Source organism: Pseudophryne corroboree, chromosome 1 (genome assembly GCF_028390025.1).
Source record: "Pseudophryne corroboree isolate aPseCor3 chromosome 1, aPseCor3.hap2, whole genome shotgun sequence".
NCBI classification, from domain to species: domain Eukaryota; kingdom Metazoa; phylum Chordata; class Amphibia; order Anura; family Myobatrachidae; genus Pseudophryne; species Pseudophryne corroboree.
In genome coordinates, this window is record NC_086444.1 from 182,505,646 (window position 1) to 182,523,179 (window position 17,534).

Below are 17,534 nucleotides of genomic sequence, written 5' to 3' on the forward strand. Positions count from 1 at the left end.
TTCTCCCCTGAATCGCCCAATATCTCCCACTGGAGGGCTTTAGTTAATGAAGTCTCTGACCATGAAAAGGTGATGTTTAGATCTAGAGGCAGATACATGAACATCATAAGAAATACCTCTGAATCTGGGCTGTTTGAGAATTATCAGCACAGACAATTTAGCACATCTATGTTTCTAGAGGCAGCAATCAAGCCAGCAATGTTCTATTCATAACTTACAATTGTTTGGTTACCTATAATTCAAAAGGCATGTGGAAACACTTATGATATAATTTAATAAATGCCAATAGATCAAGTTTTCAATATTAACTCATGCAGCAGGTATATTGATATTATAAGGAATACCTCAGAACCTGTGCTTTTTGAGAAATAATTAGCACAGCTAATTTAGTACGTATACATCTCTAGAGGTAGTAATATAAGCCATCATTGTATAATTTACTATTAATAACTAGCTGGTTACCTATAATTGACAAGGGACATAATTATCCCTCTCTAACCCAGATATATTGAGTCTGGTAATATAGGAGGTGCCATCTTTAAGAGGGGCACTATAATATAGTATACTGCTGTACATCTATAACATTTACACTGAAGTGTGAGGAAAGTATTCACTCTCACTATAGGAAATGGCATGATTTCTGATATAATTGCCCTACATGATTACAGGGAGTCTCATTAAAACCAAGAGCACATCAAATATAATTACATAGAAATACTGGTATACTGTAGCCTACTAGCACTGTCCATAACAATAATCCACACACAAGCACCAATCAATATATTGAATGTGCCATTTCTCAGGCAGAAGAATCCAACCTGCATTTTCAATGAATGCTCCTTAGAAGGCTCAGGAAAGATGTATCTAGTACTGAATAAATGATATATATACAGTAAATGATATTCCACCCTAACAAGGTTGCATATTTGGACATGAATAGTCTAGACTGAGTGGGACCCATTCAAGTGTGATTAAAGTACTTCATTGGGAGTGGGGAACAAGACAGATCTTTATGCCTATAATATAAGATATACACAGTGTGGATATTACAGACACTATTAGAATTATATTGTCAGCCATAATTATAAACATAGGAGTGGGATATTCCGGGCATTGTAGATACTGACAAATGGTCATGTGAATATATGGAGACCAACTGCTGACAACGATTATCAGACTGAGTGAAGATTGTGAGCAATACTACATAATTGGACATAAGAACAGACACGCGGACACATATTTTAATCTTTAATCACATTTATTATTTCATTGCACCTGTGGTATATGTTGTATATGTCTTGATTTTAACCTCTATGTTTCGTCTATACTCGTAGTTTGTGTGTTAGTTATCGTCACACTATTTTAATTCGACACCAATAAAAGTTAAATTTTAGGAATTTTCTCAGAAGGTTGTGATAATTAGGTCACCCTTCTTTTTGTGCATCGACAATACAGTCCTCTTTTCTTTTTCTCCTGTTGATTAATCTTAGCTGTAGTCGATAGCACCCACACAAATAATGGTGAATACCTAAATGCAATAGGGGTCATTTTTCGGAGCTGTATATAGTTCCTAATCTGGTATAATAAAATTGTGTGTGTGCAGATACAATCCCACTTTGTTAGATCTAGAGGCACACTGGTTAATTATTTTGGTAAATGGGATAGATGGAATACGTCAATCTTTGGAATGGGGTTGTTGAGGTAAGGGGAGGATTACACGCTCTTGATGCCGGATGCCGGTAGGTTACATGTATCTTGGAGCTGTCTGGGTGCTGTCTCTATGCTTTTGATATGTTTACATTGTGCTGTGATGTCTTCCGATTTGTGTCAATTGATACACTGCGCTTATCTTATCATACGAAGAGAATCTGGATATGTTGCTTCATATGCTTTCACATGTACCTACTTGACCTACTCTTATGTACTCTATGTAATATTTCTTTTTCTCTGACGTCCTAAGTGGATACTGGGACTCCGTAAGGACCATGGGGAATAGCTTTAGGACTACCTGGTGTGCACTGGCTCCTCCCACTATGACCCTCCTCCAGACCTCAGTTAGAATCTTGTGCCCGGCTGAGCTGGATGCACACTAGGGGCTCTCCTGAGCTCCTAGAAAGAAAGTATATTTTAGGTTTTTTATTTTACAGTGAGATCTGCTGGCAACAGACTCACTGCAGCGAGGGACTAAGGGGAGAAGAAGCGAACCTACCTAACTGGTGGTAGTTTGGGCTTCTTAGGCTACTGGACACCATTAGCTCCAGAGGGATCGACCGCAGGACCCGACCTTGGTGTTCGGTCCCGGAGCCGCGCCGCCGGCCCCCTTACAGAGCCAGAAGCAAGAAGTGTTCCGGAAAATCGGCGGCAGAAGACTTCTGTCTTCAACAAGGTAGCGCACAGCACTGCAGCTGTGCGCCATTGCTCCTCATGCACACCTCACACTCCGGTCACTGATGGGTGCAGGGGGGGGGGGGCGCCCTGAGGGCAATATAAGACACCTTGGCTGGCAAATCATCACAATATATAGTCCCAGGGCTATGTATGTGATAAATTACCCCTGCCAGAATCCATGAAAAAAGCGGGAGAAAAGTCAGCCGAAAAAGGGGCGGGGCTATCTCCCTCAGCACACTGGCGCCATTTTTTTTTCACAGTGCAGCTGGAAGACAGCTCCCCAGGCTCTCCCCTGTAGTTTTCAGGCTCAAAGGGTTAAAAAGAGAGGGGGGGGCACTAAATTTAGGCGCAATATATGTATACAAGCAGCTATTGGGGGAAAAATCACTCAGTTATAGTGTTAATCCCTGCATTATATAGCGCTCTGGTGTGTGCTGGCATACTCTCTCTCTGTCTCCCCAAAGGACTTTGTGGGGTCCTGTCCTCAGTCAGAGCATTCCCTGTGTGTGTGCGGTGTGTCGGTACGGCTGTGTCGACATGTTGGATGAGGAAGGTTACGTGGAGGCGGAGCAGAGGCCGATAAATGGGATGTCGCCCCCTGGGGGCCGACACCAGAGTGGATGGATAGGTGGAAGGTATTAACCGACAATGTCAACTCCTTACATAAAGGCTGGATGACGTAACGGCTGTGGGACAGCCGGCTTCTCAGCCCGCGCCTGCCCAGGCGTCTCAAAGGCCATCAGGGTCTCAAACAACGCCCGTTACCTCAGATGGCAGACACAGATGTCGACACGGAGTCTGACTCCAGTGTCGACGAGGTTGAGATATATACACAATCCACTAGGAACATCCGTTACATGATCTCGGCAATGAAAAATGTGTTACACATTTCTGACATGAACCCAAGTACCACATAAAAGGGGTTTTATTTTTGGGGAGAAAAAGCAGCCAGTGTTTTGTTCCCCCATCAGATGAGTGAATGAAGTGTGTAAAGAAGCGTGGGTTCCCCCGATAAGGAACTGGTAATTTCTAAAAAGTTACTGATGGCGTACCTTTTCCCGCCAGAGGATAGGTCACGTTGGGAGATATCCCCTAGGGTGGAGAAGGCGCTCACACGTTTGTCAAAAAAGGTGGCACTGCCGTCTTAGGATACGGCCTCCTTGAAGGAGCCTGCTGATAAAAAGCAGGAGGCTATCCTGAAGTCTGTATATACACACTCAGGTTCTATACTGAGACCTGCAATTGCCTCAGCATAAATAGTGCTGCTGCAGCATGGTCTGATACCCTGTCAGATAATATTAATACCCTAGACAGGGATAATATTTTGCTAACATTGAGCATATTAAAGACGTTGTCTTATATATGAAGGATGCACAGAGGGATATTTGCCGGCTGGCATCCAGAATTAATGCAATGTCCATTCTGCCAGGAGGGTATTAGAGACCCGGCAGTGGACAGGTGATGCTGCCTTTAAAAGGCACATGGAGATTCTGCCTTATAAGGGTGGGGAATTGTTTGGGGATGGTCTCTGGGACCTAGTATCCACAGCAACAGCTGGGAAGAAATTTTTTTACCTCAGGTTTCCTCACAGCCTAAGAAAGCACCGTATTTTCAGGTACAGTCCTTTCGGCTTCAGAAAAGCAAGCGGGTCAAAGGCGCTTCCTTTCTGCACAGAGACAAGGGAAGAAGGAAAAAGCTGCACCAGACAGCCAGTTCCCAGTATCAAAAATCTTCCCCCGTTTCCTCTGAGTCCACCGCATGACGCTGGGGCTCCACAGGTGGAGACAGGTGCGGTGGGGGCGCGTCTCGGGAACTTCAGGGACCAGTGGGCTTGCCCACAGGTGGATCCCTAGGTTCTGCAAGTAGTATCACAGGGATACAGGCTGGAGTTCGAGGCGACTCCCCCTCGCCGTTACCTCACATCAGCCTTGCCTGCTGCCCTCGGAGAAAGGTAGTACTGGCGGCAATTCACAAGCTGTACTTCCAGCAGGTGAAATCAAGGGACCCCTCCTTCAACAAGGCCGGGGTTACTATTCCAAAATGTTGTGGTACCGAAACCAGACTGTTCGGTGAGACCCATTCTAAAATTTAAATCCTTGAACACTTATATACGAAGGTTCAAGTTCAAAATGGAATCGCTCAGGGCGATTATTGCAAGCCTGGAGAATTTCATGGTGTCACTGGACATCAAGGATACTTACCTGCATATCCCTATTTACCCTCTTCACCAGGAGTACCTCAAAATTGTGGTACAGGATTGTCATTACCAATTCCAGACGTTGCCGTTGGTCTGTCCCCGGCACCGAGGGTATTTACCAAGGTAATGGCCGAAATAATTATCCCGTACTTGGACGATCTCCTTATAAAGGCGAGGTCCAGGGAGCAGTTGTTCGTCGGAGTGGCACTATCTCGGGAAGTGCTACAACAGCACGGCTGGATTCTGAATATTCCGAAGTCGCAGCTGGTTCCTACGACGCGTCTACTGTTCCTGGGTATGGTTCTGGACACAGAACAGTATAAAAAGGGTTTCTCCCGGAGGAGAAGTCCAAGGAGTTGTCGTCTCCAGACAGAGACCTCCTAATACAAATACAGGTGTCGGTGCATCAATGCACGTGAGCCCTGGGAAAGATGGTAGCTTCTTACGAAGAAATTCCATTCGCCAGGTCCCATGCAAGGATCTTCCAGTGGGATCTGTTGGACAAGTGGTCCGGGTCGCATCTTCAGATGCATCGGCGGATAACCCTGTCTCCAAGGGCCAGGGTGTCGCTGTTGTGGTGGCTGCAGAGTGCTCATCTTCTAGGGGGCCGCATATTCGGCATACAGGACTGGGTCCTGGTGACCACGGATGCCAGCCTTCGAGGCTGGGGGGCAGTCACACAGGGAAGAAACTTCCAAGGCCTATGGAACAGTCAGAAGACTTCTCTACACATAAATATTCTGGAACTAAGGGCCATTTACAATGCCCTAAGTCAGGCTAGACCCCTGCTTCAACACCGGCCGGTGCTGATCCAGTCAGACAACATCACGGCGGTCGCTCATGTAAACCGACAGGGCGGCACAAGAAGCAGGATGGCGATGGCAGAAGCCACAAGGATTCTCCGATGGGCGGAAAATCATGTGTTAGCACTGTCAGCAGTGTTCTTTCCCGGAGTGGACAACTGAGAAGCAGACTTTCTCAGCAGACACGACCTCCACCCGGGAGAGTGGGGACTTCATCCAGAAGTCTTCCAAATGATTGTACACCGTTGGGAAAGGCCACAGGTGGACATGATGGCGTCCCGCCTCACAAAAAGCTACAAAGATATTGCGCCAGGTCAAGGGACCCTCAGGCGATAGCTGTGGACGCTCTGGTAACACCGTGGGTGTACCAGTCGGTGTATGTGTTCTCTTCTTTGCCTCTCTTACCCAGGGTAATGAGAATAATAAGAAGGAGAGGAGTAAGAACTATACTCATTGTTCCGGATTGGCCAAGAAGAGCTTGGTACCCAGAACTCCAAGAAATGATCACAGAGGACCCATGGCCTCTGCCGCTCAGACGGGACCTGCTGCAGCAGGGGGCCTGTCTGTTCCAAGACGTACCGCGGCTGCGTTTGACGGCATGGCGGTTGAACGCCGGATCCTGAAGGAAAAGGGCATTCCGGAGGAAGTTATCCCTACGCTAATTAAAGCTAGGAAAGAAGTGAACGCAAACCATTATCACCGCATATGGCGGAAATATGTTGCGTGCTGTGAGGCCAGGAAGGCCCCAAAGGAGGAATTTCAGCTAGGTCGATTTCTGCACTTCCTACAGTCAGAGGTGACTATGGGCCTAAAATTGGGTTCCATTAAGGTCCAGATTTAGGCTCTATTGATTTTCTTCCAAAATAGAACTGGCTTCACTGCCTGAAGTTCAGACTTTTGTTAAGGGAGTGCTGCATAGTCAGCCCCCGTTTGTGCCTCCAGTGGCACCGTGGGATCTCAACGTGGTGTTGGATTTCCTGAAGTCGCATTGGGTTGAGCCACTTAAATCCGTGGAGCTACAATACCTCACGTGGAAAGTGGTCATGCTGTGGGCCTTGGCGTCGGCCAGGCGTGTATCAGAATTGGCGGCTTTGTCATGCAAATGCCCTTATCTGTATTTTATATGGATAAGGCGGAATTGAGGACTCGTTCCCAATTCCTTCCTAAGGTGGTATCAGTTTTTCATGTGAACCAACCTATTGTGGTGCCTGCGGCTACTTGGGACTTGGAGGATTCCAAGTTACTGGACGTAGTCAGGGCCCTGAAAAGTATATGTTTCCAGGACGGCTGGAGTCAGGAAAACTGACTCGCTATTTATCCTGTATGCACCCAACAAGCTGGGTGCTCCTGCTTCTAAGCAGACTATTGCTCGCTGGATCTGTAGCACGATTCAACTTGCACATTCTGCGGCTGGACTGCCGCACCCTAAATCTGTAAAAGCCCACTCCACAAGGAAAGTGGGCTCTTCTTGGGCGGCTGCCCGAGGGGTCTCGGCTTTACAAATTTGCCGAGCTGTTACTTGGTCGGGTTCAAACATTTTTGCAAGAGTCTACAAGTTTGATACCCTGGCTGAGGAGGACCTAGAGTTTGCTCATTCGGTGCTGCAGAGTCATCCGCACTCTCCCGCCCGTTTGGGAGCTTTGGTATAATCCCCATGGTCCTTACGGAGTCCCAGCATCCACTTAGGACGTCAGAGAAAATAAGATTTTACTCACCGGTAAATCTATTTCTCGTAGTCCGTAGTGGATGCTGGGCGCCCATCCCAAGTGCGGATTGTCTGCAATACTTGTATATAGTTATTGCCTAACTAAAGGGTTATTGTTGAGCCATCTGTTGAGAGGCTCAGTTATATTTCATACTGTTAACTGGGTATAGTATCACGAGTTATACGGTGTGATTGGTGTGGCTGGTATGAGTCTTACCCGGGATTCAAAATCCTTCCTTATTGTGTCAGCTCTTCCGGGCACAGTATCCTAACTGAGGTCTGGAGGAGGGTCATAGTGGGAGGAGCCAGTGCACACCAGGTAGTCCTAAAGCTTTCTTTAGTTGTGCCCAGTCTCCTGCGGAGCCGCTATTCCCCATGGTCCTTACGGAGTCCCAGCATCCACTACGGACTACGAGAAATAGATTTACCGGTGAGTAAAATCTTATTTTTTTTCTTTATTGTTTGGTTGCTGTTTTTCTATGTTTGTTTGTGGAAAAACTTTCAATAAAAAAGTACTGAATTTAAAAAAAAAGCAGTGATAAGTGCAAGGTGATAACGCACCAGCAATTCAGCTCCTAACTGTAAATTTACATATTGGAGCTGATTGGTTGGTGCGTTATCACCTTGCACTTATCACTGCTTTATCACTTCTCCAGGCTTAATACATCTGTCCCGTACTGGCAGCCCTACAATGTTACATAACTAGAGCAATACTAAGGTTCAAAAAATAAACTAGGGCACTACTGTGGGGCATAACATTAACAACTGCTGTGTGTTGTTAATGTTATGCCCCATAATAGTGTCTCTCTAGAAGCATTGGGACAGGGGCCCTTCAAAATGTTGCTATGGGGCCCACAAAGTTCTGGCTACACCCCTGCTGCTACTGATTTCTCTCCCTATGTAACCAAACATCTGACTAGCCTTCCTTATTGCTTTGTCACATTGCTTATCTGAAATAGTGACACCTAGAACCAAAGTATCTGTCGCATTTAATTTAGGGACAATAAATGTTCACAATGAGAGCATGTCTTTTAAAGCTTTTGAGGTTTGAATTACGACATTAGCATAATTTTGGAATCAATTAAATGCTTCTTTAGTAGGTTCATATTATTTGAATCCACAGATCACATTCTATCCTCTACAAATCCATAAAATAGTCGGAAAATTACATTACTGTATGAACATAATTGATTTTCTTTCATTGCAAACAAGACACACCTTTATAGGCAATGTCTCCTGGGTTACTTACTCCTAGATTACTCTGTAACTTAGTGATTGGCAACATGATGCACTTTGAGGGCTCTAACCTTAAAAAGAGCCACAAATTACTCTACATCGTTTAATAAGATAAATCATTGCCTTTGATCAATGAAAGAGACACCTATCTTTAATAACAAGTCAGCAGACATTTTTAACAAGTGTTACAAGCACCGTCGGACTGGGGCATGAAGAACCCGCCAGGGGAATACAGTGATAGAGACCCATGCTTAGTGTTGTGCGGCCATCCACCACAGAGGCTTGGCTAACTATTGGAGAGTGAATGGTCAGGGACCTTTTATAAATATATATAGTAAATACTGCTAGTGCATGCATGATAATGTAGCAGATTTATAACATCAATGCACTGTAGAGAATACACCATAGTCCTGTGCAGTATAATGTAACATATGTATAATGTATAATTTTAGTCACAATCTAAAACCTGACCCTAGAGGAGGGTTGGGGCTCATCATCGTTTTCCCCTGTGCCCCTGTGGGCCAGTCCGGCCCTGGTTACACACAATAACAAACAAATCAGACAACCAAGGAGGAAGAAGCCTAGGTGCCACAAGTGAAGGCCAGGAGGGCTGCATGGGCCCCTACTTGGTCACATGGTCAACAGTACCATGCCAACATTTGTAATGCCGTCACCACAATGTCGATATCTGGAATGCCATCATGTGAAATGTTGACATTCTGAGGATGCCAACAGTTAGTGTTAGTCAGCCGGGAGTTTAGGGGGAGAAATACTGGAACACAGGAGCATCACAGGTCCACACCGGAAGTCAGTCTTACAGCACCACCTGGAGCCTGAAGAAGATGCTGGAGCTGCCGCCGGGAAAAGGTAAGGGACCACTAACCACTAGGGATTGTTTGTTGACCATTCATCATGTTGACATACAGTATCATCCAGATAGACATGATTTGGTCATTGTTGACATGTTGGTAATGTCAACATGCATGTCGACTATTTGACCGTGTCAGCAATCTTCTAGCGACTTGATGACTGTCGACATGGTGAATTTTATATGAGAACAAGTGGTACTGTGTCAATGTTTATGAATATCAATTAAGAACAGAAAAAAACATTTACTTTCAACATACAAAACAAGTACTGTAGTAATTTATTTTCCTTGCCCCAGTGCCCACTTCCCGCCATTGTATAACACCTTGGCAGCTAGTGAAGATTTACAAAATTTTCAGTTGACAGTAATTGGCAGCATGAATTAGGTTTCTCTGTACTTTTATTAGATAGATTTGTGTTATTTGTAGCATGTTTCAATAAATTAGCAAATCTTTTGAATGACATTATTGCAATTACCGATACAACCAACGGGAAGTCTCTCTTGTGCAATGTCTGGCAACATAGCAGGAAGCACAATGACAGCTCATCTCTAAACTGTGAACTTTGATGAGAGATATAAATACAACGCTACACCTGCTTCCTTTGCAAACTGTTACTATAACTTATCCAGGCTGGAAAGAATTTACATATGGTTACTAGAAATGCATTAAACATTTCCAAAGCAGGCCAGCAAATGTGCACTTATAGTGAACTGGTGATTATGTGCAGACCAATGGAAAGAATGATTTCATTTCACTGTGCTTTGTAGCACTTACTTTATAAAAGCGTGGATTTGTAAATTCACATTGTAGTCTTTTACTTACATAAACATGCAGATTAAAGATACTCTTTTTAAGGAATTTTCTGATTAGGAATTCAACAAATTTGTTAAATTGAGGTTACATTTAAATTGTAAAATCCATATGTTGGTATTGGAGATTGTACAAGTTCATCAAATTTGCTTGTACCCTATTTATTCAATTTGTGTTAAACAGACCATTAAACTAACGTATTAGGCCACTATTGATGAAGTTGCCAACTGGGCAAACTAAAAAGTGCATTAAAATGAAGTCCTTGAAATATGTTGTTGAACACTGGACAGCGGTTTAATTTACTCTACATAGAACTGATCAAGTGTAGCTGATCCACAAATATTGTTTTACGCTATTTTCCATGGAAACATAAAGATGACTATATACTGTGGACTTTAAAAGGGGAAATAGAATTATTTTATTAAAACTTTAAACAGGCTCTCAAGACCCACTTCTTCATCAAACACAGCCATCTGTCATCCTAACCCTCTGTTCCATGCTCACTGTCTACCCTTATCTGTGTTACCCCTGTCTGTCTGCCTCTGTCCTTTAAGGGGGGTACTCACGGAGCGATCGCTGCTTAAAATCTAAGCAATCTGACTAGATTGCTTAGATTTTAAGCACGATCGCTCCGTGTGTAGCCCCCTCAGCGATAGCGATGCGCAGCCCCGCGCATCGCTATCGCTGCTGCTAGATTGGCCTGCATGCAGGCCAATCTAGCGGGTCGCTCACTTCACCCGCTGGGTGAAGTGAGCGGCCCCCCCGTCTCCCCCCGCACGCTCAGCACAGATCGCGCTGTGCTGAGCGCCGGGAGAGATGTGTGCTGAGCGGTTCGCTCAGCACACATCTCTCTGACATCGGCTGGTGAGTACTGGCCTTTAGAATGTAAGCTCTCACAAGCAGGGCCTCCCCCCTCATGTGTTTTTCCTTCTCTAACTTATACTCTCTTCTACTCCCTACAACTGCACCTAACCCTCTGTTTCAGTCACCCTGATGCTTATCTTAGTGTTATGTCTACTGATGCAGCAATGTTTATATATTAAGTTCCTGTCCTACACTGTTTCATACTGTAAGTAATTGTTTTCTTGTTTTGCTCATTTGTTTATGTACTTTGTTAGGCGCTGTGGAACCCTTGTGGTGCCATATAAAAAAATTATAATAATAATTTGATAAAATTGCTGCAAAATTGGGAATTATTCAAAGGAATCACTATGTTAAGTCCAAAAGAACAGTAGAGGATACTTTAGATAAATGCAAAAATTAAAGGGATTATCAGACCCACCTTCTTACTGTTTTTCCATAGCTTGCACTGTAGGAATCAGTGGGTGCTATCACCTCTACCATTACCTGATGGCTGCTGTAATTTGTACTCCAAGTAACAGCAGGTGCAGAGACCTTTCGTCACCAGACACTTGGGATTAGAAGAGTTCACTCTCCATTGTTCTGCTGTGTGCTGGATGTGACTAGCTGGTGCTGGTGGTGCATTCAGTACACACCTGCTAGACTATCCTAGAACTCCTGAAGTAGTCTGCCTTCTTCCTGTTAATTACTGTTGTGCATTATTCTTCTACAGCAGGGATATACATTATGCGGCCACTCCAGCTGCTGTGAAACTAACTTAGCACCATGCCTTGCCACTGTTTTAGCATGCCCTAATAGCAAAACTGTGGCGTGGCATGCTGGGATGTGTAGTTCCACTGCAGCTAGAGGGCTGCATCTTGAATACCCCTGTCCTACAGAATCAGTTAATCGTGCTTGTCTTGTGCAGTTCCCCACTACAGTTTGTAAATACAGTGTACTATATACTTAATGGTGTTCTCTTATTCTGCAAAAGTGTATTTATGTAGGTGTTTTATATATATATATATATATATATATATATATACTATTATTATACAGGCAAGCATGAGAAACTATTGAAATTTATTGATAGTTTTATATAGGTCTTCTGGCTTTCTTGTCATTTTTCTATAACAATAATCCACCATTAACATATATATTCTGTTATATAGCAGGATATAATATCTAAAATCTCCAGTGGAATTTGTATTGTACATTGAATCTTTGTATCAGATAATGATCTGAAACACTATGAATATAACAGATACCTGTGATATTTTTCCTATGTTTTTGCACTCATTGTAATGTACAGATGGCTTTAAGAAAATGTGAAATGGGAACATAACATTTAATTGGCCGCCAATTGCTGTTTGTTTTTGTTTTTTTTCTACTTTCAAATCATTTTTTAGTAAATAGAAATGTTGCAGTTCTTGGAACTGCCCTTTGTGCTCTGAGTCTTGATGCATGATGATCAAGATTAGGACATACAAGTCCATAGATCCATCATGTATTCCTAGTACATTTTAGTGCATGTTCGTAACTAAACATAAACATTAAAGAAATACAGAAAGGTGGGAGTTCCAAAACTGTGCTGGTTCATTGCATTTAGGTTTCATTTATAGTAAAGCTATAACACACAACCCTCATTTATCATGTACTTACGTGTCTAAGAACTTCACATTGGTTGCTGTTAATTACGCATATATTTCCGGAATGAATAGGTAAAAGGTGGGCATGAGCTGTTTTTATTTTAAAGTTGTGGGGCTTATTTATGAAAGCTAAACCCAGGGGTCTCTCTCATAGTGCAGAGGAGCGGACGCCGAGAGGACTGCAGCAGTCAGACGCGGGAGCGGGGCTTGGTGAGTATGGTTTTTTTATGATGTTTTTTTTTACATATGTGTGATGTATTAGCGGCGCGTCTACTGAGAGCAAGCTACAGTGGGGCAAGCTACTGGGGGCAAACTACAAGGGGGAAAACTACAGGGGGGCATAACTAATGGGGCATTACTACTGGGGGCATAACTACAGGGAGGCTAAACTACAAGGGGGCAAACTGCAGGGGGGTAAACTACAAGGTGGATAAACTACTGGGGGCATAACTACAGAAGCTAAACTAGGGGCATTACTACTTGGGCACTAAACTGCAAGGGGGCAAACTACAGGGGGGCATTACTACTGGGGCCATTACTACTGGGGGCTAACCTACAAGGGGACTAACCTACAAGGGGACTAAACTACTGGGCGCTAAACTACTGGGGGCATAACTACAGGAGCTAAACTACTGGGGGCATTACTACTTGGGAGCTAAACTACAAGGAGACAAATTACAAGGGGTCAAACTACAGGGGGCCATTACTACTGGGGGCATAACTACTGGTGCTAAACTACAAGTGGGCAAACTACAGTGGGGCTAAACTACTGGGGGTATTACTACAGGGTGGCTTAACTACTGGGGGCATTACCAACGGGATCAAACTACAGGGGTTAAACTACTGGGGCTAAACTACAGCGGGTATTAGCACTGTGGGATAAACTACATGGGGCAAACTACATGAGGGCTAAACTACTGGGGGCATTACCACTGGGAGGCTAAACTAAAGGGGGGTTAACTACTGTGGTCATAACTGCAGGGGCATTACCACTGAGGACTAAACTACTGGGGGCATAACTACTGGGGCTAAACGACTGGGGACATTACTACTGGGGGCAATACTACACGGGCATTACCATTAAGAGCATTAATGGGGGCACTACTAATGACAGCATTGTAAAGGGGGCACTTCATAAGGGGCATCACTCCTGGGGACATAAGGGGCACTACTACTGGGGGCATTGCATAAAAGGCACCACTACTATGGGCTCTATATAAGGGGCATTACAACTGTGGGCACTACCAGTTCAGTGGAAATTTCATAAGGAGCACTACTACTGTGGGCATTGTATAAGGGGCACTACTGCTGTGGGCATTATGTGTATTACGGGGTGCTACTACTGTGGTCATTATGTGTATTAGGGGTGCTACTACTGTGGGCATTTTTACTATTGTGTGACCACGCCCCTTTTTGAGACCATGCCCCTTTTTTGGTGGGGGTGGGGGCGCAATACATTTATTCCATGGGCGCTAGGAGGGGAGGGGGGGGGAGTTCCACCACCTCTCTAGGACCACTTTAAGCACTGGCTAAACCCATGCGGACGTGCCAGTATCCACATGATTTAGGTATGATGGCAACTTAGGAAATAGCAAATGATATCAGAGCTATGCTGCATTAGGCATAATAACAATGCACACTACAGTCCAAAAGTACAGTCTGTGTTAATTTACCAAGCCCTGAGAAGCTTGGCTTCCATATCTAACATTACTGTACCTTCAGATGGTGTTAGTAATTCTAACCTTCTGTGGGAGCACCACTAGAGAGGGGTCTTCTGATCCCTCTCCAGCAGCTTCTATGCTTCCCACCTCATGCTCATGCGCAGGTCGACAGGTAAACGGTAGACATGCTTATGGTCGACAGGTATAAAGGTCAAATTGAGAGTTGTCGACACACAAATGGTCGTTAAGTTTTTCCCCCCATGTTTTTCCAAATTTTGTTTGATTTACTATCCAAGTGGACTACAATTGGGAAAAGAAACCTTGCCTGTAGCATGGAAAGTGAAGTGAGCCCACGAGGGTACACGTTCACACTGATTTTGCTTAGTTATCCTGTATATACAAAATGATACCCAAAAAAAAAAAAAAACTATGTTGACTTTTTGTACCTGTTGAAATTACCCACTGTCTACCTTTTACCTATCAAAATGTTGGCCCTGTGGACCTAATGCATGTCGACCATATGAGTCAATATAACTGTCTATCTAGACAGCGTAAATCTTCTTTACCCCACCCATCTGGCACAATAATGGGTGTGGAATGAATAACCTCTAGATGCTGTAAAGACATGAAAGTTGGTTAGCACAATGCCACATGATGAACATCAGCAAACACATGGACAGTAGTTATCTGAAGGTGATGGTTCCTCAATTGTAGTTTGTTATCTATCCCCTGAAGTAAAGGAGTCTGGGGCAATATTATCACTAAAACTCTAATACAGGATTAGATTGCAATACTGGTGACACACAATATAATCACATCAGTTCTGTGGATAATAGGTCACAACTGTGTGGGACACCTAATATTACAGATCCTGTCAGATTTTCATCTCATCCAATCATTTCTATGGTAATTAGCTGAAAGCATTACCCTACTATAGAAGGTTTATCCGCAGACAAATAGAGACTTGTGAAGGAAGGACTTGCACATCCTTGAGACATGGATTTAATGCGTTTTTTGCATCTACTTCTAAGTAGCCTGGTGTGAAGAGATCTTATTTATAATATAGCTGGAAACGTCATACATATACCAATGGGGATCATCGGCCAACCTCTTTGTCCGGCCTGCACGATCAAATTTTGTGGATTGGGCCACATAGTGGTTTGACAGTTTGGTGGAATTTACCGAATTGAGCAGCTGAAATCCTAATTGTAGGATTTGCTTTAGTATGATCCAGGCAGGCGCAGTAATGTTTGCTGCAAAATAACAACTTTTGATTCAGGGCCAGGGAAAAGCAGTGTTACAGTAGTGACATAAAGTTCCAGCAATCTGTTATCATACAGAGGAAAGATCTGTCTAATATAAATTGTTGAAAGCTGTAGTAGGCACATCTGAACACATTCTTGATAGAAATACCAGTATGCAAGGAGTCTTTGTGAAGATATGCTGAGTTCCTGATCCTTTTCATAAAGATACTGCATACTAACATTCTGATCATGCTAACTGCCCCACTTAGCGTGTATACTTTGATCCAAGCCTAGTTTCCACTCTAAGGGGGCAATTCTAATGCAAATTTTCCCTTGCTCCCCATAGAGGTGTGCAGGAAAATGAGCAATGTAGGGCTCGTATTTCTTGGAGATGTGTGCAGCCAGGTATCACAAATTGCCCTTTAAACTGTTACAATGTGGAACCTGTGAATTCCCCCACTTGGTAATGTGTCTTTGTCATATCAAATTAAACAATAGAGTTTCTGCTTTTCTTATAATGGTCTAGTCAACAAATTGTCATCAAGTGTATGTAGCATAAAAGACAAGCCTGCTGTAATTACAGTGAGGACCTTTATGAATTGTGACAGTAATATAAATACATAGGCCCTCATTCCGAGTCGTTCGCTCGGTATTTTTCATCGCATCGCAGTGAAATTCCGCTTAGTACGCATGCGCAATATTCGCACTGCGACTGCGCCAAGTAATTTTACAATGGAGATAGTATTTTTACTCACGGCTTTTTCATCGCTCCGGCGATCGTAGTGTGATTGACAGGAAATGGGTGTTACTGGGCGGAAACAGGCCGTTTTATGGGCGTGTGGGAAAAAACGCTACCGTTTCCGGAAAAAACGCAGGAGTGGCCGGGGAAACGGGGGAGTGTCTGGGCGAACGCTGGGTGTGTTTGTGACGTCAAACCAGGAACGACAAGCACTGAACTGATCGCAGATGCCGAGTAAGTGTGGAGCTACTCTGAAACTGCTAAGTAGTTTGTAATCGCAATATTGCGAATACATCGTTCGCAATTTTAAGATGCTAAGATACACTCCCAGTAGGCGGCGGCTTAGCGTGAGCAACTCTGCTAAAATCGCCTTGCGAGCGATCAACTCGGAATGAGGGCCATAGTTCATATTCAGTAGTATAAAGAGTTTCAAATTAAACTCCCCTAATCTATAGACATAAAAGGCAAAAACTGATTGACTCATCGCAAGGTCTCCAATCTTGAAAACTGGCAGGTAGCTTCTCCTTAGGTCCCAGGTGCTTGCTAAGAACCGGTTTTACAAATGTCACTGTAATCGCCAAAAATGGATGTGTGTATGTATGTTTGTATGTATGTATTTATGTATGTATAAATATTTTCCAGCATAACTCCGGAATGCCTGCAGCAATTTACACCAAACTTGGTACACATATGACTTACAATCTGGTTACAAGCACTGTGGGGGTAACACACCCCTAGCACCCCTAGGGGGGACAGCAGCACAGAGTATATCATGAGACAGCACAACTCTGGAATGGCTGGACCAATTTACACCAAACTTTGTACACATATGAGTTACAATTTGGGAACAAACACTGTGGGGGGTGAGAGGGGGGGGGTAGACACCCCTAGGGGTGAGGCAGAAGCACAGAGTATTTCAGTAGACAGCATAACTCTGGAATGCCTGGAGAAATTTACACCAAACTTACAAAATATGACTTACAATCTGGGAACAAACACCGCTAGGGGTGGCCCAGCAGCACAGACTATATCAGGACATGCATGATATGTCAGTGACAACATGGCTGCATATGACAGTGGTAGTAACATGATGTGAGGAGGGGAATGGAGGTAGCAGGAAGCCACACACTGACATTTACGTAGTGGGAGGAGCAGGGTCCCCAGCAGCACACAGTATATTAGGAGATGCATAATATCTCAGGAAGGACAGGGCTGCATGTGACAGGGGCAGTGACATGATGTCAGTGAGGGAATGGAGGCAGCAATAAGCCACAGACTGAGAGTTGTATAGTGGAAACAGCAGGGTCCCTTGGGGGACCAAAAAGGGGTCCTGCCACTACACAAAGTGGGTCCGGGAAGCAAGATATGCATATATACTAGATCTCCAACCAAC

The 17,534-nt window shown here is 44.1% G+C and overlaps 1 protein-coding gene across 7 annotated transcripts in view; it reads left to right on the forward strand.

Moving 5' to 3' along the window:
- Positions 1-17,534, forward strand: part of XRCC4 (X-ray repair cross complementing 4) — a 717,473-nt gene that overhangs the window by 450,830 nt on the left and 249,109 nt on the right. For 3 of the 7 annotated variants that reach the window (XM_063963947.1, XM_063963948.1, XM_063963949.1), the window contains exon 7: positions 12,652-12,707. The exons of the other annotated variants lie outside the window; for them this stretch is intronic. In XM_063963947.1, the coding sequence (XP_063820017.1) occupies positions 12,652-12,707 (56 nt within the window). The remainder of the gene's footprint in view (positions 1-12,651; positions 12,708-17,534) is intronic. 7 annotated transcript variants of the gene reach the window in all.